The 22,925-nt window shown below is 39.2% G+C and overlaps 1 protein-coding gene across 1 annotated transcript in view; it reads left to right on the forward strand.

The window, feature by feature from the left end:
- Positions 1 to 22,925, forward strand: part of reln (reelin) — a 360,462-nt gene that overhangs the window by 252,343 nt on the left and 85,194 nt on the right. Inside the window, exons 41-47 of the mRNA XM_063004091.1 lie at positions 7,883 to 8,109; positions 8,221 to 8,444; positions 11,760 to 11,910; positions 12,689 to 12,947; positions 14,548 to 14,797; positions 14,892 to 15,060; positions 15,904 to 16,044. Coding sequence (XP_062860161.1) covers positions 7,883 to 8,109; positions 8,221 to 8,444; positions 11,760 to 11,910; positions 12,689 to 12,947; positions 14,548 to 14,797; positions 14,892 to 15,060; positions 15,904 to 16,044 — 1,421 coding nt within the window. The remainder of the gene's footprint in view (positions 1 to 7,882; positions 8,110 to 8,220; positions 8,445 to 11,759; positions 11,911 to 12,688; positions 12,948 to 14,547; positions 14,798 to 14,891; positions 15,061 to 15,903; positions 16,045 to 22,925) is intronic.

The raw sequence follows: 22,925 nt of genomic DNA on the forward strand, positions 1-22,925 counted from the left end.
ATAAAGTCTTTTCTTTGTACTTTTGTCAGTTAAATTAAGGTTCCAGAGAATTCTTGTTTTAATTGCATTGACAGAATTAATTTCATAAGGTTATCCTAAACATTTTTTTTTCACTTATGTCCTAAAAGTTATTGCATTATTATAATTACAAATAATGTAGTAAACAAAATGTATAATTTTTTTGGGATTTCTTTTATTGCATTCTACCATTCCAAACCTCTGTATGTACACACACAAACACATAAAAACACACACGCTCAACGACAAACACTGAAGTTGACTTAAATTTGCATAAAGCATAATAATGGGTTGAGGACCAATGTTTAATATGTCATTTAAGGAACTTTTTAAAAGATACATACTGTTGATACACAAAGTAAAAATTTTAAAAATAATTAAAAAAAAAACTTTCTTAGGACAAAACATAAACTGTAAACAGTAATAATAATAAACAGTCTTTGGATAAAATATCGAAAATATTTAACCAAAATCAAATAAACAAGAAAATTAACTGGTTACAGCCTTCTGGGGGAGGGTTGCACCTATAAAAAATATAAGGGGTCTTACCCCATCATAGGAACATTATCAAAATCAAAAACAAACCAGCAGAATCTCACAATCACAGTTATGCTGTCCATTTTACTTCAAATAAATGAACATAAAAAATCACAATATTTCATAATGCTTTGCTATCATTGCAAAACGAAAGCGTACCGTAAACAGCAGAACCGCGACCCAGATCAATCACACAGCAGCAGCAGCAGAAAATCATAACCACTTATCTGCTTACCTGATCTATATCCGTGTGTTGTCCCATTAGGGATATAATCCACTTTATATAAGACCATCTTGTATGTTTCCAGAATATATAAATCCATACCCAACTGTTTTATCCACCTAACTAATGAAAACTATTGTAGATCATTTATTCTCTCAGCTTTCCCAGTAAAAAGCTTAAATTGGTTATTCGTTCACCAAACTGTCATTTATACAACAACCAATGATTGAAGATTGAAATTCCGCCCAGAATGTGAATTCGGAAGCTCTGATTGGTTTATACATCTGAATCTCTTCACCAAATTAACCGATTCATGGAGTTGTTTATGTCGGATCAAACAGCCTAACAGTTTAGCCACCACTGCTCTACATGTTTGTGCAGGTTTGATGTCGAGTTTTTTATTGTTTTATTTTTATTTTATTGTTTTATTTTTTACTCAGTAACGGATGTTATTTAAAATGTAGCGAATTACAATTCTTAATACAAAACATACTTAAGTAAAAGTACACAAAAAAACTACTCAATTACAGTAACGCGAGTAAATGTAATTCGTTACTTTCCACCTCTGGTAGTGGCTTACTACTACGTACCAAACTTCATGACAGAAATATGACTCAGTTTAAAAAGAAAATTTCTCAATGCAAGATTGCAAATATTTTAGTCTTTCACCATCTATAAAATAATGAAAAGATTCAGAGAATCTAGAGAGATTTCAGTCAGTTAAATGTGTGTGACCTTTGAGTTCTAAAATGGCATTGCATGAGATAACAACACGTATAGCCACATGGGCTTAGGAGTACTTCAGAAAACCATTGTTACTTAACACCCCAGCAGCCCGCTTCTGCATCTAAAAATACAACCTGAAACTCTATTCCACAGAATAAACTGTGCGTCAATTATATGCAGAAACGCTGCAGAGTTCTCTGGGTCTGAGCTCATCTCAGATGGTCCAAAAGAGTGGAAACATGTGGAGTTGTCAGATGAGTCCAAAGTTTTATTTATTTTTTATTTTATTTATTTATTTATTCATTAATTTATTTCATTTGTTGAGTACCATGCACAAAATACATTAATCTCACAGAAAAAGATGCATTGTACCAGAGTTAGCTAACAAGCTGATTTTCATTTGCAGTCCCTGGGCAGGTAAATACATTACTAACACTAAAATTACCAATACTAATACATTTATTAGAAATAATCCATAAAAAATCTAATGAAATCACATTCACAAAGACTAACCACGTTAATGCAAACATGATAATTTTTTTATTATCCATTTTTTTCTGATTTACGGGAAGAAATCCTAAAGTCCTCACAGGTTTTTAAACAAGTGGGTAGTGCATTCAAATGTTCAATAGCTTTGTATGTGAAAGCTGACTGAGCAAAAGAGGTAGTCCGTTTAGAAATACCATACTGACCCCCAGAGGTAGACCTTCAGCCCTGCTCTGATTCTCAGAGCAGAGCTGTGCAAAATCTCTTTAAACATTGGGGTTTTGTATTATTGATAATCTTGTATACCAGATGGACATTCAAATACATAATTAGATTATCAAAGTTTTACATATTGTATTTCAGCAGTATTTAGCAATAGTGATGATGATGAGATTTTGATGGCCTGTATATGCAATGAAGTGGCTTCAAGTCACCTTACTAGCATGTGACCAGCAGGATATACAGTAAAATAAAAGAGAATCATTGTAAAATAAATGAGAATAATTGTATTTAAAAACTTCCTGGCTGCTTCCATCGTTAGTGAGTTTCTTATAGTTCTAAAATTTGCCAAGTTGTATTTCATTATACTGCTCACCTTTTTAATGTGTTTCCTAAAACTCAAGGTTGGATCCAGATAAATACCTAAATATTTAAACTTGTCCACTTAATTTATCTTTGAACGATTTACCATTCATTTCCTTGGATAATCCCTCTGTTTTCATTTACTGGAGAAAGACATAGTCACTGTTTTCTTAACATTCAGATTTAACCTGGAATCCCTGAGCCTTACCTAACCTTAGTGACAGGCTGGGAGAGTTTTAATTGGTTTGTAATTGCTTATGTCCTGATTATCTCCTGATTTATGAACCAAGTCATTGCATGTTTAAATATATCAGGAAATTTACTGTGGTAAAAAGGTTATTTCTGAATTTCCATAGGATAGCATATACATTTCAAAGATGTCTTTTGCTTTTGAGTTTGATAATGATATAATATTTTGTTCACATTAGCTTTACTTGCATGCTTAATCCAGATTCATAATTATTCAAGAAATTATCTAATATTCACTATTAAATCCGAAGGCCTGTTCACTATAATTTCCAATGATTGGATTATTTCAGTTGATTTGTTAATTTGTTCAATACAGTTTGACTTTGCTTGTATAATCTGCCTTAGTACATTTTGCCACTAAAATGAGATTATGATCAGACATTCCTTTAACCAAATTATACAACCTCAAATCAGAAAAAGTTACATAATACCTTTATTTACATAAATCAATACACCACCCCCTCTGCTGTCAATGCTATCGTGATGAAAAACTTTATATCCAAGCAAACTTAACAAGCCCAATGGGGTCGTTGGGGTTAGCCAAATTTCAGAAAGACACAAATAATCCAATATGGTGGCAAATATTGGAATTTTAGAGAGGTGCTGCCATCAAGGCGACGTAAAAAAAAATCTATCGCTAAATAATAGTTTGATTTCAAACAGGTGATGTCAACAGGTGATTGTAATCATGTAATCACTTTATTACATCCTCTGTGCCAAAATTTATTTTTAAGTGTTGTGAGAAGGAATGGCAACATTACAAAGTGGTGCGCTACTGTCCAATTTTATTTAGAATGTATTGCGGACCCAAAATGAAGGCATGGATGTATTTTTAATAACCTAAATGATAGCTGCTCAGGTGGCGCAGCGGTAAAAACACACACTGTTCACCAGAGCTGAGATTGTATACATTGTATCGAATCTCGGCTCTGCCTGCCGGCTGTGGCCTCTCAGACTAGTGCGATTACGACCTCTGCTGGCTGGTTGGTGGTGCCTGCACGGAGATGGGAAAGGAGTGCGGAAGAGGGTGTGACTGCACTCGTCAAGTTTAGGTGATAAGATGTTCAATTGCTGTGCACGTGTCGGAGGGGGCGTGGAGCAGCCTCGTCCACCCCAATCAGGACCAGGGACCAGCATTAGTGAGAGGATTATTGTGATGAGGTCAGATAGCCTGCCTCATCCCCAAGACTCTGAAGGGACACGGGGTCAATAAAAGGACGATGAACATGCATTATGAGAATTGTAAAACCTAGGTTATGTATACTGTATATGTATATGAGTGTGCACAGTTACTTACCTTAGATTGTCTACTATACAGCTCCTTAGGGAAAGAGCCCTATAGTAGAAAGAGCTGCCCTTATACTATCCGAGAGAGCCCACGGCCATGGAGTAGAAAGGGGGAGGGTAGCAGCCAGGGGTCTGCAAAGTAGAACCAATAAGAGTTTACGTATGGGATATCCAGGTCAGAATGTATTTACCGGTAGATGGGATGTGGTTATATGGTGAATTGTATGTATATTGTGTTTGTGTTTTTTTTTATTTTTTATACCAATATATCTATGTAACCCCACCAGCCTGAGAATGGTTCAGTCCAGCGAAGTATGGGCGGGGTTTAGTGGTTAAATGGAGGGAAAGTGGGACAGTTTGCAAATGAAGGTAAATTACCTAAAATATGGAAAAAGGCAATAATTCTTCCATTTTCTAAACTAGGAAAAGATCCAAGTAATCCAGGAAATTACAGACCCATAGCTTTGACCTCACATTTAGGAAAGCTCATGGAAAAGCTGGTAGTTGCTCGTCTGAGCTACTTTTTGGAAAATAAATGTTTGGTTAAAAGTTATCAAACAGGATTAAGGAAGAGTAAGTCAACCACTGATGCCCTAGTCAAACTCTGTAATGACATAGAGAAATCATTAATTATGAAAGAGGTAACGGCTGCAGTCTTTCTTGATATCGAAAAAGCTTATGATACTATGCGGAGGAAGATTTTAAATTTAGTCCTGCATTAGTGCCAACTCCAACTGTTGATATAAAATTACTGAAAGAAAAGGCAGAGCAACCAAATGAACAAAGTCTTGTAGAATGCAGTCAACGGTACCTTATATCTAAATATTATGGTTTTCTAAAAAATTTTACAGATTTTCCAGAAAATGGTCATTGTGGAATTGGGATCTACATTCCAAATTTTAAGAAAAAGTATGGATACAGAGTAAGCAATTTTTATCAATTTACTCTATAGAAATAATTGGAATAATAACCGCTCTTAGGTGGATTAAAGAAGTTAAACCAATTAGATCAGATATATGTACTGACTCACTGGCAGTTTTGATAAGCTTTGAAACAGGAAAATCAGTAAGAGAGGATTTGGTTATAGAAGCTAGACATATTTTATTGAATCTGAAGAATCTTGGAATAATAGTTCAGTTTTGTTGGGTTCCAGCACATGTTGGTATTAAAGGAAATGAAGTGGCTGACAAATTATCTAAAAAAAAGCGCTAGGAAAAGAACATATAGGAATTAATATTCCAATAGGGAAGGGGGAAGCCAAAACTAAAATTAAATCTGAAGTTCTACTGAAATGGCAAACTGAATGGGAAGCAGAATATAATGCCAGGCAATATCATACAATCCAGGAAAAGGTATGGGGGAAAAGGACATCATCACTAGGCCTCAACAGGAAGGGAAGAGATTGTATATAGTAGATTAAGGTTGGGTCACACAGGTCTTAATAGCACACTACGGTTAATAGTGAAAGGCAAATGGGTTATGTAATTATATGTCAAGTCCAAGAAGATGTAGATCATGTCTTATTTAGCTGCAATAAATACACAGAATATAGACACCAATAGCAAGAAAGGGAGGCAGGGAATGGAATTATAAATATTCTTAAAGAAGAAGGGATGCAGTATGACAGAGTAAAATCATTAGTTATTTTCCTTAATGATACAGGTTTAATTAAAAGGATCTAAGACCTAGAAAAACATAGCCTGCTAAGTCCCGTTACACACTCCTGTACAGTAGGTGGCGGTATGCACCAAAGAGATGTCACCCGCCAGTAAACCAAGAAGAAGAAGAACAGTTTGCAAATGGTGAATAATGCATGTTGTGTGAGAGTGGCCAGGGGGCTACTACGTTAAACCTGAATGCAATTGAGTCAAATAACCTTAAAAGGGATTGCTAATTGGGGCTAAATCAGCTGTCATAACCTCGAAGTGCATTTGTTGATTTTAATTTGTTCAGTTTTCTTTTTGCACAGCTTTTCTTTTTTGTGTGTATGTTGGTGCTAATAAAACATCCCGTTGGGGCATAAAATCCATTTTGGAGTTCGACCAGATCTTCCCAAGGTGAACTCTACCCTCTATACCACCACGCTACAAACAGAGGAGACAGCTTACATGCCTCAGCTTTCCCACAATGATTGACAGGCAGAAATTAGATGCGCTAAAGTGGGGGGAAAAATAAATAAATGAAAAAAACCTAAATGATGTTGACCAGACAAAGCATGGAATATTGGGTTCTATCTATCAAATGTCTGCAATGAAATAAATGTCAATGAAAGAACATTTTTCCATTTGCATTCTCCATACTGCCCCAGCTGTTTCTGATTTGGGCTTGTACAGAATATAGCAAAGTAGGTCAATGCAAACAACTTGTATCTATTATTAACAGCAAAGAAGAAAAAAAGTCAATAACAAGAATGAAAGATCTGGAAAAGATGTTTCATCCGTCAGCCAGCAGAGGCCATAATTGCAGCAGTTAAGGAATCCCTCTGGCTCTCTCTCCCCTGGACAGGCCAATTACTGCCCATGTAGTCGCCTGGCCAGCTGATAGCGGAGCTGAGATTCTAACTTGTAAGTTCAAAATGTCATTTCTGGTGAGCTAGCGTGTTTTACCACTGCGCCACTCGAGCACCAGAGAGTAATTCCTTAAGTAAGCGGGTTGGAATTGGGTCAAGTATACATGATGACTTCAATTTACTCAATGAAGTTAGCTCAGTTTGGGAGATAAAGGAAAGCAATTGGATAATATTGTTAGATAAGCCGCTATAAGCACTCATGCTGTTCTAGGTGCATTGCTACTTAATAGGGCAATGAGGCACACTTCAACTTTGAATTTTATCTGCCTTATCATATTAAAAAAATGGTTGGTAGTGCAGTTGGACAGTATTTCAGTTTTTATTGTTGTGATATTTCTTTTAAGCTTGGATACTATATCAAAAGGCAAATATTTTAAAATTTCAATCATCACCTGCTGCCATTTTTCTGCACCCCAGTTCCAATGTTTTTATGCATAAGTTGAGTCGCTTGGCCTTGTTTCCACATCGACTGTATGGCTTTTTGGCCACAATTCTTCTGTTCAGACTTCTCTGAACAGTAGATGGATATACCTGGGTCCCACTGGTTTCTGCCAGTTTTTAACTGATGGCACTTCTGGACATTTTCCAATTTTGAGGGGAAGTAAGCATGATGTGTTTTTCATCTGCTGCACTAAGTTTCTTTGACCGACCACTGCGTCTATGGTTCTCAATGTTGCCCGTTTCTTTGTGCTTCTTCTAAAGAGCTTAAACAGCACATCTTTTTTTTCCCTGGGAGAGACCCTGCTGATGCAGTATAATTACCATGTGTATTGTTGCTGTTCTCAGTCTTGCCTTGGTGTATGACCTGTTTCTGTTAATGACTGTGTTTCAAGATTATTACCTGTTTGGTATATTTGGTTAATCATACACCTGACTATAATTCTACAAAATCCCTGACGTTATGCAGGTGTATCTACAACAATTGATGCTGTTTTGAAGGCAAATGGTTGTCACACCAAATATTGCTTTGGATTTCTCTTTTGTTAATTCACTTTGCATTTACACTCTATTTTTAAAAGCATTCTTACTTTGCAGCATTTTTTTTCTAACCAGCCTAAAACTTCTGCACAGTACCGTATTTATTTTACTCTTTACATTAGTAGTTTCTACAAGTAGTTTGTCACCTGTAATATTAAAACACAAAAAAACTCAAATTAGGAATTATGATTTTTCTGGCCAGTACTAAGAGATTTTCTGATCAACAGATCAATGTGGGTTGTACATCAGAGAGCTCTTCTTCACACCCTGTGCATCTGGAGGTTTCCAGGGACTTTGGGATCACTTGGCTCCTTTTAGTTCCTCTGTGTGCAGGCAACCCAAAATCCAGCTCTTTCTGTTCAACTGAACTTCATCCTCCCAGCATTTACTACCCAGGGACCACAAAGGGTTGGAGGAGGGAGGTCATTCATTTAGGAAAACTGCATCTGTGTGGGTAAGTAAAAGAAATTAGGATAGCAATTTATTTTGGCATGCTGCAACATAATCCAACAGTTATGTTATATAACAGTTATATAACCCAACATTACCACCTGCTGCCTTTCAGGTCGGTGCGGTTTCGTTGGTACCAGGGGTATTTTTCAGCTGGCATGGCACCTCCCACTTGGGCTGTTGACAACATTTACATTGGCCCTCAGTGCCCAGAGATGTGCAATGGCCATGGGACATGTTTAAAGGGCACACATTGTGAGTGCGACACTGGTTACTCTGGCCAAGACTGCACTATTCAAGATATACCAAATCCAGACTTTCTAAAGGAAGACTTTGAAGGTATATAGGAATACAGATGTTTATGCAAACACAAAAAAGTATGTGTGGCACTGTTTTGCATAGTGCATACAATTAATCAACATGCAACTGTTGGTTAAAATATTCAAAAACTCAACTTTATTAAGCTGCACAGGAAGCAAACAAGACATTGCTTTAGTAGACAAGGTTAAAGTTATGCGTCTCTATTCATATACAGTATCCTGTATAGTATGCTCATATTGTGGCCTTGCTATTAGTCAATTTTTAATTTAGCTCACTCCTTAATACATAGGATAGCATTCGGAACACAACAGTTTCATCTGCTCCCTGTGCAGCCTAATTCAAGTTTCATGCTGATGCTCTCTATGCATTTCTTTGTTGCATCTACAAAGAAAAGCTTTTCAACATTTTCAATAACTAACTTAATTCTTTTTGTTAAATATAAAGAAATTCAGGAATTGATACCTTCACACTTAGAAAAGCTGGGACAGAGGCATGTTTACCACTGGGTCACATCACATTTTCTTTAATTGTACTTTTTAATTATTTGGGAATTAAAGATACTAACTGTTGCAGTTTTCTTGCTGTATATAAGACTGCTCAAAAGTCCGTGGTCACCATTTTCTGATTTTGATGCGCAATACATTTTCAACAGTAGACAGATCTGGACTGCAGACATACTAGTCAAGTAAACTTACTCTGTCTACAAAGCCACACTGTTGTAACTTAAATACCAATATACAGTGCCTTGAAAAAGTATTCATACCCCTTGAACTTTTCCACATTTTTTCACGTTACACCCACAAACTTAAATGTATTTTATTGGGATTTTATGTGATAGACCAACACAGAGTAGCAAGTAATTGTGAAGTGAAAAGAAAATAACACATGGATTTCTGGAAAGTGTGGCGTGCATTTGTATTCAGCCCCCTGAGTCAATACTTTGTAGAACCACCTTTTGCTGCAATTACAGCTGCAAGTCTTTTGGGGTATGTCTCTACTAGCTTTGCACATCTAGAGGCTGAAATTTTTGCCCATTCTTCTTTGCAAAATAGCTCAAGCTCAGTCAGATTGGATGGAGAGCGTCTGTAAACAGCAATTTTCAAGTCTTGCCACAGATTCTCAATGGGATTTAGGTCTGGACTTTGACTGGGCAATTCTAACACATGAATATGCTTTGATCTAAACCATTCCATTGTAGCTCTGGCTGTACGTTTAGGGTTGTTGTCCTGCTGGAAGGTGAACCTCTGCCCCAGTCTCAAGTCTTTTGCAGCCTCTAACAGGTTTTCCTCCAGGATTGCCCTGTATTTAGCTCCATCCATCTTCCCATCAACTCCGACCAGCTTCCCTGTCCCTGCTGAAGAAAAGCATCCCCACAGAATGATGCTGCCACCACCATGTTTCACGGTGGGGATGGTGTGTTCAGGGTGATGTGCGGTGTTAGTTTTCCACCACACATAGCATTTTGCATTAAGGCCAAAAAGTTTAACTTTGGTCTCATCTGACCAGAGCACCTTCTTCCACATGTTTGCTGTGTGCCCTACATGGCTTGTGGCAAACTGCAAACAGGATTTCTTATGGCTTGCTTTAAAAAATGGCTTTCTTCTTGGCACTCTTCCATAAAGGCCAGATTTGTGGAGTACACAACTAATAGTTGTCCTATGAACAGATTTTCCCACCTGAGCTGTGGATCTCTGTAGCTCCTCCATTGGCCTCTTGGCTGCTTCTCTAATTAGTGCTCTCCTTGCCTGGGCTGTCAGTTTGGGTGGACGGCTATGTCTTGGTAGGTTTGCAGTTGTGCCATACTCCTTCCATTTTCGGATGATGGATTGAACAGTGCTCTGTGAGATGTTCATAGCTTGAGATATTTTTTTATAACCTAACCCTGCTTTACACTTCTCCAGAACTTTATCCCTGACCTGTCTGGTGTGTTTCTTGGTCTTCATGATGCTGTTTGATCACTAATGTTCTTTAACAAACCTCTGAGGCCTTCACAGAACAGCTGTAGTTATACTGAGGATGAATTACACACAGGTGAACTCTATTTACTAATTAGGTGACTTCTGAAGACAGTTGGTCACACTGGATTTTATTTAGGGGTATCAAAGTACAGGGGGGCTAAATACAAATGCACGCCACACTTTTCAGATTTTTATTCATTAAAAACTATGTATCATTTTCTTTTCACTTTACAATTACTTGCTACTTTGTGTTGGTCTATCACATGAAATCCCAAGAAAATACATTTAAGTTTGTCAGTGTAAAGTGAAAAAATGTGGAAAAGTTCAAGGGGTATGAATACTTTTTCAAGGCACTGTATGCCTCTGCAGCAGAGGTACCTTTACATTTATGCAGATTACACATGCCATTACTGCTGGTTTTTTTGCACTTTTCATTGCTAACATTTTGAATGGTCTATTTCATCTTTGGCCTGTAAAATCAGACGTTTTTTTTAAAAGTTGAACCATGGACTATGACAATAGAACATGCTGGACACAGAGAACTTACTTGCATGTCTGCGAGTGTATATAGTATATATATTTTATAATTAATATATGGCTTTCTTTTTGCATAATACAGTTTCAAGTTGTATTTCTTGATGCAGCGGCAGGCTGTGTCACATATAATGATTTCCATGAGAGTTTCTAAAACAATACCTCTTGAAAGCCCGATGGTTATGCACATTCAGCAGAAGTTTCCACTTTTGGCTTTTACGTGCTGAGATTTTCCCTGACTCGTTTAAACTTTTCTTCATTTTATGAACTGCAGATGGTGAAACACCTAAATGTTTTGCAATCTTGAACTGAGAAACATTGTTTTTGAAATGTCTGACAGTTCTTTCATGATGTTTGTCACTAAGCCTTTGGTAGATGGTAGATGTTTATTTTATACTCTTGATGACCTTACCTTTTACCATGTAACCTTCCAGAACAGTGTTACTTCTATAACCTTAGTCTTATTTTGCCTCTGTTCCGACTTTTTTGAGTGTAAAGCAGTCGTCACATTCTGTTGTTTTTTTTATATTTACTGGTGACATTTGTAACTCATTTGTAATTTCAGAGCTGGACCAGAGCATATGTGCCCAATTTTTATATCAGGGTTCAAGTGTACCCTATAAATAACTTTACCTCTTTAAACTTTAGGAAAAAAAAAAAAACTGAAATTGGCCATATTGCTGTATACTATCATGTATTTTATTTAACTGATATATTAAAAGTGTGTTTTGTAAAATATGAAAAGTTATTACTTTTTTTTATTATTAGTTTGTTATTATTTTGAACCTTTTTACAGAATATTGTAATGTGGTGCAATTAATCTTTTTTGTAACTGTCAAAGATGGTGTTTTGGAAGCTAAACATTTTAAGATTTTGAGTGGAGGAAAGCCTTCCAGAAAGTGCGGTATTATGACCAGTGGACACCACCTGTTCTTTAGTGAAGATGGATTACGCATGCTGGAAACCATAGACATGGATCTTTCGAATGCTAGGTAACTACTATTCTTACACATACAAAACAATTTTAAAAAAGTACAAAAACTAAATTAACAAAAGAGCAGAATAACTTACCAGTGAATTTAACAGTAAATTATTTTAGTTAGCAAGTCTGACAAAAGCAAGCAGTAAATGAAAAGCTCCATATAGTGGGTCTAAATAAGGAAGCTTGAAAAATAGCTAAAGCTTATAAATAAAATAAAATCATTATACCACAGTTAAATTTGTAGAGATTCAATTGACCTCTTATTTTTCAACAAGGAATGAATTGATTTCTTATTTTTCAAATGATAAACCCTAAACAGGTGATTTTGGTCTGTTGGTCCTGGATACTGTAAAGGTGTCGAATTTGATTTGGCATGTCATGGATACCCATGATAAAGAGATCTGTTGATATTTTTAAGAGTGTTTAAAGTTCCTTTAAATATGTGCCCATGCCATATTAGAAGCTGACTAGTATGTACAAAAATCACTCTGAAATGCTCAATTAATGTGCTAATGCCTATAGACAGTTGGAGTTATTGATGCATCTGCAAGAATATGATTCCCCACCTTATTCTCCCAAACAGTTGTCTGTTGAGTGCAATTGGGGTGAATTGCCCATTTTGTTGTAGTTGATCTGCTCTATTTGACATTTTGTCATCTTATTTCTATTATTTCATTGAATTTTGGACAGTGTAAAAAAAAACTTTTTATAGCATTTCTTTGCTTTGTTTGGTTTAAAGAGCTTAGAGTTTATTATACTCGTATAACTTTCATTTAATTTTTACACAGGTTTGTACAGTTCTTTTTGCGACTGGGTTGTGGAAAAGCTGCCCCTGACCCACGCTCTCAGCCTGTACTGCTGCAGTTCTCAATAAATGGAGGATTTTCCTGGAGTGTTCTACAGAAATTCTATTTTAGCAACAGCAGTAATCAGGTGCACCTTGTGTCAATAAAAATTCCACTGGAAGCTCGGACCACCAAAACATGTCTACGCTGGTGGCAGCCATCTGAAATTGGACACTTTCACAGTCCTTGGGTAATTGATAAGGTATGGGCCCTTAATTTTGCAAAAACAGAAGCAATTGTGACACACACACACACACACACACACATATATATGCCGATCAGCCATAACATTAAAACCACCTCCTTGTTTCTACACACACTGTGCATGTTATCAGCTCCATTTACCCTATAGAAGCACTTTGTAGTTCTACAATTACTGACTGTAGTCCATATGTTTCTCTGCATGCTTTGTTAGCCCCCTTTCATGCTGTTCTTCAACGGTCAGGACCACCACAGAGCAGGAATTATTTAGGTGGTGGGTCATTCTCAGCACTGCAGTGACACTGACATGGTATGAGTGGATCAGACACAGCAGCGCTGCTGGAGTTTTTAAATACCGTGTTCACTCAGTGTCCACTCTGTTAGACATTCCTACGTAGTCCTGTGGTGGTGCTATTAATTATTAAGTCATAGTTTTCATGCAATATGGGGAGAAAGAAATGTCTTGCAAAAGGCATGAAAACAATTGATAATTCATGAAAACTGAGGAGAAATCATCGAACTGTGAAAAGATATGTGAGTGATTTACAGCACAGGGTGAAAACAATCTGATAAAGGCTTATTAAGGACAATTTTTGTCAGACAAACTAATCTTATTAAAAGGGCAGCTGTAAACATGCCACTGATGAGCAGCAAACAGGTATTTAAAGCTGCTGGTGTCTCCAGAGTGTCACAAACCTCTTGATGCAGGATCCTCTACAGGCTGGCCTAGAGTTCCTAACTGAGCATTTTCTGCCATGGTATAAAAAGGAGAATCTTGCCTTACGAAATAAAATCATTTTTTATGCAAGACAATTCACTATCCCATTCTGCAAAAACTTAGTTGCTATAACAGTTGCTATTAACATAAAAGGAGATAAAATCATGGTTTGGCCATTATTATCTCCTGACCTCAATCCTACTGAGAATATGTGGAGCATCTTTAAATGGAAGATCTATGAGGGTGGCTGTCAGTATACCTCAAAACAGCAGACAATACTGGCATCCTCAAATAAAATGCAAGCAGAAACTATAAATTGACTTAGTTTAATGGATGAGAGAGTTCTTAAAGTCATCTTACAAAAGGGCTCATGTATCATTATGTAACTTGATCTGCAAATATAAATTAATATAAACTGATTTAAGTTGTTTATTTTTTTGTGCAAGCAGCAAACAGCACATTTATGTATAAATGATATGAATGTCATTATGACCCATTGAATGTTTTTAAAAACTTAATTCTGCATTATAATTTGAAACAACATATTTTGTGTTTTTTTCAAAATGTAAATAAAGCCATTGCCATATATATAAATTACCCTGGTAGTAATTCACAGAGTCCAGACCTGAATATTATAGAGGCGTCATGGGATCACTTCAGCACAGTCTTCCCAAAATAGTTTAAAATGTGTTTAGTTCCAAGGGAGTTCTTATACTGACTTTTGCCTGTAGAAGTTGTTCTTAAAATTGTGTGGGTTTTAACATATTTTCATGTGCTTGTGCAGTTCCAGTGAGACTGAATAAAACTCCAGTCAGAGTATATATCAGAATACAGCAACAGTAGAAGTACTTTGATTTCTTAAAGTGTTGTAATGTGTGTTTAGATCGTGGTTGGTGGTAGTGCCAGTGGCTGGGGCCCTCTGGAGGATGATTTCTCCTCTCCAGATGCCCGTTCTTGGCTGCTCAGCCCTGGAGGAACACACATGCCTGTATGTGGTTCTGATGGTGAGGCATTTGCTTTCATTGAGAAATCTAACACTCGCTTTGGTGTCACCACTGATATTACTATAGGTCAGGATGCTGTGATCCAGTTTGACTTCTGTGCTTCCTGCTCTGTTACCTCATCCTGCTATGGTAAGCTAAACAAATTAAACCAGCATTCATATACCATTTGTGTAACTATTAGCCTTTAAAAATTTAAATGTGTGTGATTTTTTTGTGAATGCAGCTGTGGAATTGGAATATTCTTTGGACCTCGGTCTGACTTGGCATCCTCTTAGGAGGGACTGTTTGCCTAGTAGTCCAGACTGCTCCTCCTACACACTGCAGCAGCTATTAATGTCAGACACGTACAATAAATGGGGCAGGGTTACTCTACCCATTCCGCCCTATGCCAGGTAGAGTGTCATTTAACTTTTGCATTGTTTAAAAACAAATGCAGTAGTGTTTATTTGTGCTGTTTTTGTTATTTTTTTTATGCTCCTTTAAGAATTAAGTCTATGTTGACATGAATCACATAAGAACCTAAAGATGCTCTGCTTGGTACAGATCTCAAATTTTAAGGCCAATGAAGTACAATGAACACACGTGAACACATGGTCATGTACAAGTATATTATCATGTTTCAGTGTATTTGTGCTTTGTGATATGTTATCATGCTGGAAGTCGAATAATGTGAAATTAATTAGATAGTAAATTGTGGCCATAAGAGGAGGCACATTGTCAGCAACAATACTTATAATGGGGTATTCAAATAATGGTTGATTAAACTGTTTACATATTGCAAGTTAGGTTACTAGATATATGGTGTTACAGATTTTCTAATCTTCAATTGTAAAATATTCTAATCTTCAACTGTCCAGTTATGGTGACCCTATGCCAGTTGTAGCCTCTGTTTTTTGGCATACATGAGTAGAACATGATGTGGTCTTCTGCAGTTGTAGTCTATCTTCTTCAAGGTTTAATATGCTGTTCAATTTAAGGTACTTTTCTGTCACTCTTGCAAAAAGTTATTTGAGCTACTGTAGACTTTTAGTCAGCTTGAATCAGTCTGGCCATTGTCCTTCTCCTTTTCACTTTAACAAGGTGCTTTCACTTGCAGCATAGTCATTCACTGTTCTGTGTAAAGTGGCTGCTTTAAATTTAGATTTTTAGAGATGAGTAGCGATAAATGTCTAAAAGAAGTCAGTGAGGCTAAGGTTTAAGTTTCCCAAAATAAACACATTGATTATGCTTTCTAGGTCACCAGCTACACGATTTCGTTGGCTCCAGCGGGCTCCCTTTGATAAGCAGCAAACCTGGGCTTTGGATAATCTATACATTGGAGATGGCTGTCCCGAAATGTGTACTGGCCATGGTCAGTGTAGGCAAAATTCCTGTGCGTAAGTACACTGCATTTTTGCTAGTAAACACTGTTTTTAAACAATGCTCCAAATTTAATGACAAGCTTAATGACAAGTTTAACTATCAGTCTTACTATTAAAATACTTAGACACAAGGTCACACACTGAAATGTTCATTAGAGTTTGTTGTAGTTTTAAACTTATTACAGACTCCCTTGTGCTGCTATGTCAGTCTTTCACAGTATGACAGCATTATCCTTCACAATGTCAATGTTAGCAATGGAGTGTTTGTATAACCAAAATGGTGTGCTTTTTTGTGATTTTGGATTTTTTTTTGTTTGGTGTTTAGTAAAGAGTCAGTTCAGTTAAGGTTCTGCCTCATCTGTCATAAAAAGTAAAAAACAAATAATAATAAAATAATATTAATATTTGTCTCTTAAACTGTGCTATGAATCTCTCTAAGATTCCAATAATTCGCCAAGATGAGCTTACCTCAAACTGCAAACTGTCTGTTGCGTTCTCTCTGTATGTCACCAATATTTGTGCACACTTTTATTATATGTCCTCACATTTAATAAAATAGTCGGTTGGCTTTGAAGTCTTAAGGGGAAAATGACATCAGGATCAGGATATATCTCACTTCCAGTGCTGCTGCCAAATCACTTGTGGTACAGATCCTGTAGCTCATCAGTGGCCAGTTTCTGAGTGTAGATTTGCTGGGGTTTTTTTTTTTTTTTTTTTTTTTTAAAACAGTTCAATGGTGTGTTGAGACTGACCAGTGGTTGACATTGTGCATGATTGCTTAGTCTACAATTATACACAGTTCTTGCATAGCCCCCATATTTTAAACGATAATGCCTTAGTAGCTGTGTTCTTTTTTTCAGTGTTGAATGAACAGTATTTACATTTCCACAACATACTTTCCCATGATATGCTTAGCTAAGCCTATTAGTTGTTCAAACTGCCTTGCTATCAGGGCTCTAGAGTGCGACCAATTTGGTCGCACATGCGACCTAATTTCTCAATGGTGCGACAAAAAAAAAATCTCAGGTCGCACCGGTGCGACCAGGCATCCGAGGGAAAAAAAAATAACAGATACACATTAGGCCAATATCATGGTCTAAACCAGGGGTCTCAAACTCAGTTTACCTGGGGGCCGCTGGAGGTAGAGTCTAGGAGCGGCTGGGCCGCATCAAGTGTTCCACAAAAAAAGGGTTTCAGGTATTCCAAACAAAAGTACAACTGATCCAAACTTCTCAATCTTTATTAATAACAGTTCAGAACATGAACAATTCTTCAGAACATAGGCTTCTTTTACCTACTCTTTGCTGCCAGAAACCTTCAAAGATCCATTATTCCCAGAATTGTCTTACATCTTGAAGGTTTTCTTTGGGTCATTTAGTGAAAGTCATAACACTTGTAACCGTGACTTGTTTTGAGTTATGAGATTTGCAGTATGACTGTTGTTTGGTATTTGTTGGTGATGAAAAGAAGGCTGGTCTTTAGAATCCACAATTAATGCCAACTTCAGTGGTTAAACAGTTTGAAAATGTTTTATGGGATGTTCTGTACTAAAATTAAGCAATAGAACACGAGAGGGAGTGTGTTATCGCGAATAACATCACGGCTGTGATTTGGTCGCAGGCACGAACCGAAGGTGCTTTTATACAACAGTTTTTACAAAATAAAGAAAGAAAATAAATCAAAGAAGCCCTGAATTTCATATTAAATATGCTTTAATATTGACAATACCTTCCGCCAAAAAGTAGTTCCACAATGAATGTAAAGTTTAACACTACAAAGCAGACATCCCAAGTTGCAAAAACTCATTTCAGAGAGGTAAGAACAAGAAGAAGAAGAAAGCAAGAACCTCCGAAGGGAAAAAAAGAAATAAAAAAACCTCTCGCACACACCAAAGGCTATGGATGAAAACAGAACTACTAGGAGCTGCTAACTGGCTTAACTAACTGTTCGCATTACAAACACATTAATGTTCCCTAAATAGTGCACTAGATTGTGTATCAGATCATGGATATATGTTCCCTACATAGTGCACTAGATAGTGAATTAGACAATTGGTTATGTTCCCTACACAGTGCGCTAGATTGTATATCAGATAACGGATTTAAAACGCGATCGGGAAAAAAGGCTGTGTTGCCTGTGTGCGCGTTTGTGTGCATTAAGCTTGTCGTTACTGGCAACGCGTCAGCGGAGTAATACCATTGTGGTGTGAAAAGACCGTGCTGTTATCACGAATATCAGCACGTTTAGAACGCTTCTCAACCAATCAGATTGTAAGGTCGGAACTACCTGTTGTATAATGACACATTACACATCCCTAAATGTTTTAAATGTTCTATCAACATGTTTTTTCTATTATATTTTAATAAAAAACAACTATTGTGAGATATATCCACTTGTCCTGTTTGCATTACACAGGAGAGACCCCCCCTATTGTTAAGAAAAAAATTTACGTTTTAAATGAGTTACTTTTTTGTAAGAGTTCCAGCGGTACGCCCGATGGCGGGCAGAGGGCGCCGGCGCGGCAGATGTGCGCAGTCTGCTGGAACTACAAATCCCAGTCGAGCCAGCGCAAATCAGCCACAATAGGCTACAGCTGCAAACCATTAATGAGGAAGGTGAACTCCCGCCCTCATTGGCATTTAAACAGAAGAGTGGGCAGAGTTCACCGCCGCACCTTTGTCTTTATTACGCGCTCCACGGCGCCCGTATATTCATTAGGGATAGTTGGTAACGTCAAGCCGCATAGCGGGGCGACGGTAGGGCAGTGCCCGAGGTAATATCATTTCATAGGGAAAGAAAGATTTGTTTTGTGGGTAACACTTTATTGAAGCGAAAGAGAGAGGTCCGTCTTCCGGGTTTGTTTTCGCGAGCAGCGGTGACGTCAGCGGTGACGTTCACTCGGCGGTGTCCCAATAACTCTCATTAGGGAAAGCTGGTCACGTCAAGCCGCGTAGCGGGGCGACGGTAGGGCTTGGCCCGAGGTAATATTTGCCGTTAGGGAAAGAAAAGAAATAACGAAAGAAATAAGTGAATGAAAGAAAAGAAATAAAAGAAAGAAATAAGTAAATGAAAGAAAAGAAAGAAAAGAAAGAAATAAGTGAATGAAAGAAAAGAAATAAAAGAAAGAAATAAGTGAATGAAAGAAAAGAAATAAAAGAAAGAAATAAGTGAATGAAAGAAAAGAAATAGAAGAAAGAAATAAGTGAATGAAAGAAAAGAAATAAAAGAAAGAAATAAGTGAATGAAAGAAAAGAAATAAAAGAAAGAAATAAGTAAATGAAAGAAAAGAAATAAAAGAAAGAAATAAGTGAATGAAAGAAAAGAAATAAAAGAAATAAATAAGTGAATGAAAGAAAAGAAATAAAAGAAAGAAATAAGTAAATGAAAGAAAAGAAATAAATAATTTTATGATTTAAGTAAAGACTTCATTACCTAAAAATAGAAGACATAACTAATTAGTTTGTTACAAGGCAGGGCTTGGTCCCTCAGTTTAAGTTTAGTGCTTTTCTTTACTTAGTTTAAAGAGTTAACCTTTGTTTGAGTTCGTCATCTTTGACGACTCCTTAGTTTGTCCATTTCTAGATTTTGTATCTACCGTGAAAATTCCACAAGCACCATCCTCACATTAATACATGCTCCACATCTCTGCTTGTGGCGTTCCTAGTGGTAGCAGTCCAGTACTGCTAAGAAAATAAAACTAAACCAGTCTGATCTCTCCGTGCGTTTGGGTCCAACCACACCCCCCATTGTAACAGAAAGGTGCGGCCAGACATGGATCCAGCCGAGACCCCTTCAGACAGGCAGGCCTTACAGGCCCAGGGAATTGCAATAGGCAGACATGAGCAAATGCTCCAGGAGATCACACAGCAATTATCCATGCTTCTTGCTATGCAGACCAGAACCCCGCCGTCTGTACCAGCGCCATCTGGAGCATCAGAGGCTAGGGTCGCTCAACCTGATGCCCTAATAGCCACTCCAGAGAGGTATGCTGGTGACCCAGATCGCTGCAGAGGATTCCTCTTACAATGTTCATTAGTGTTTGAACAGCAACCATCCCGGTTCCCCTCAGAAAGGTCAAAAGTGGCGTTCATGATCTCGCTTCTAACTGGGCGGGCTCTGTCCTGGGCCAGGGCCCTTTGGGAACAGGAGGCTCATGAATGCACCAGTGAGCAGAGGTTCTCCCGTGCTATGCGGGAGACCTTCTACAATCCCAGAGGGGGACGTGATGCTGGCACACGCTTACTCGAACTGTCACAGGGCACTAGGCCTGTGGCAGATTATGTAATTGATTTCAGGACCCTGGCAGCTGAAAGTGGTTGGGATGAAGAAGCTCTCAAGGCCATCTTTCAAAAAGGTCTTAGTGAGCGTCTGAAAGATGAACTGGCCACTCGAGATCTCCCTGATTCTTTGAACGATTTATATGAAAGGTGCATTTGCATTGACACTCGGCTCCGCCAACGGACCCGAGAACGTCTGACCAACCGTCGGGGCACTGAGGAACATCGTTCAGGGGCCCACAGTTCCAGGGGCGCATCCTTTAGAGAATGTTCCCCTGAGCCCATGCAACTAGGGGGGTTGCAGGTGTCAGCACCAGGTCGCCCCTCGGAAAGGCGAGGTCCACGTCACTTGGGAAACGAGTCCGCCAGTCCCAGCAAGGGGAGCCGGGACTAGGCAGAACCTCCTTCCCCACCACAAGCATGCAGTTGTTGGTCTCTCTGAGTTGGGAGGGCCATAAGGCAGTACATTTACCAGCCTGCGTAGACTCAGGGGCCGCTGATAACTTTGTGGATAGGGCTTTGGCTCAACAGTTAGGCATGCCAATCCGTAAGTTAGATCGACCCATGGAGGTCCAAGCCTTTGATGGGCGCCCGCTTACCAGTGGTCCAATAACCCAGTGCACCGAACTGGTGACCATGTGTGCAGGAAAGCATGTTGAGCGCATCTCATTTTTGGTCACGCAAGCCCCCCAATTACAACTGGTGCTGGGATACCCTTGGCTGGAGAGGCATAACCCCCACATAGATTGGTCAACCCGGACCATCTGTGTGTGGGGCCCACGTTGCAAAGGGGATTGTCTTGTAGGGTCGACCCAGGCACATACACTGAGGCCCTCTAAATCAATCTCTGCACCAGACCTGACTACAGTCCCGGACTACTATCATGACTTAAGCAAGGTATTCAGTAAGGAACAAGCCCAACGCTTACCCCCCCATCGGGCCTATGATTGCGCCATAAACCTTCTCCCTGGTACCAGTCCTCCTCGAGGGCGACTATTCAATCTGTCGGGCCCCGAACGCTGGGCCATGGAGGATTACATCCGTGAGGCCCTGCAGCTTGGTTTCATTCAGCCATCCTCTTCACCAGCGGGGGCGAGCTTCTTCTTTGTGGGCAAATCTGATGGCACACTGCGCCCTTGCATCGACTATAGAGGGCTAAATGCCATAACGATAAAAGACCGCTACCCACTTCCCCTAATGGCTACAGCATTTGAGGCTTTGCAGCAGGCTACCATTTTTACTAAATTAGACCTACGCAGTGCATAGAATCTTATTCGAATTAGACAAGGGGACGAGTGGAAGACTGCATTTATTACCCCAACAGGCCACTACGAGTACCTGGTCATGCCATTTGGACTTATGAACGCCCCAGCTGTATTTCAGAGATTTATCAATGAGGTACTTCGTGAGGCCCTAGACCGTTATGCATATATATATCTGGATGATATCCTGATATTCAGTCATTCTGTTCAGGAACATGTGGGACATGTGCGACGCATTCTCCAGCTATTACTAGAGAACAGCTTATACGTTAAGCTGGAGAAGTCCGTATTCCATGCAGAGTCAGTTCCATTCTTGGGTTTTATTGTGTCCCGGGGCTCGGTACGTATGGATCCAGCAAAAATTAAAGCTATTGCTGAGTGGCCTCGTCCAGGGTCTCTTCGTCAGGTTCAGCAATTTCTGGGCTTTGCAAATTTCTTTCGAAGGTTCGTAAGGAATTTTAGCTCGATAGCGGCACCTCTCACAACCCTCACCCGGAAGATTCCTGGTCCGTTCCGCTGGACCGACGAGGCTCAAAAGGCTTTTGACACCCTAAAAGGGTGTTTAACTTCGGCACCAATCCTCCAGGTACCCGACCCTGAGGAACCATTTATAGTTGAAGTAGATGCTTCAGAGGTGGGAGTCGGTGCTGTACTCTCCCAGCGTTTGGGTCCGGGACACAAACTCCATCCATGCGCCTTCTTTTCTCACCGGTTAACCCCCACGGAGCGAAATTACAGCGTGGGGGATCGAGAGCTTCTAGCCATTAAGCTAGCTTTGGAGGAATGGCGCCACTGGTTAGAGGGTGCCAAACATCCATTTTTGGTATGGACCGACCACAAGAATCTGGCCTACATTCAACAGGCCAAACGGCTCAATCCCCGCCAGGCTCGTTGGTCACTGTTCTTTACCAGATTCCACTTTACCCTGTCGTATCGCCCGGGGACCAAGAATGGAAAGCCAGATGCTTTATCCCGCCAGTGGGAGGCACCCATGCCAGACAAAGAGCCAGAGTCCATTATTCCCAGCTCCCGCATTGTGGCAGCACTTGAGTGGGGAATTGAAAAGACGGTCAGAGAGACCCTGCAGCACGAGCAGGATCCGGGGGGTGGTCCACCAGGGCGGCTGTTTGTGCCAAAGAGGGTTAGGAACCGAGTCATGGACTGGGGACATGCTTCGCCCTTCTCTGCTCATCCGGGGGTCAATAGGACCCTAGAATTTTTACGACGAAGATTTTGGTGGCCAGGGATGGAGCAAGACGTGCGGAATTACATCCGGGCATGTACCGTTTGCGCGCGACAGAAAGAGCCCCGTGCCCGCCCTCAGGGCCTACTGCACCCATTACCTACACCCTCTCGT

The sequence above is a fragment of the Trichomycterus rosablanca genome, chromosome 11, assembly GCF_030014385.1.
Source record: "Trichomycterus rosablanca isolate fTriRos1 chromosome 11, fTriRos1.hap1, whole genome shotgun sequence".
NCBI lineage: Eukaryota > Metazoa > Chordata > Actinopteri > Siluriformes > Trichomycteridae > Trichomycterus > Trichomycterus rosablanca.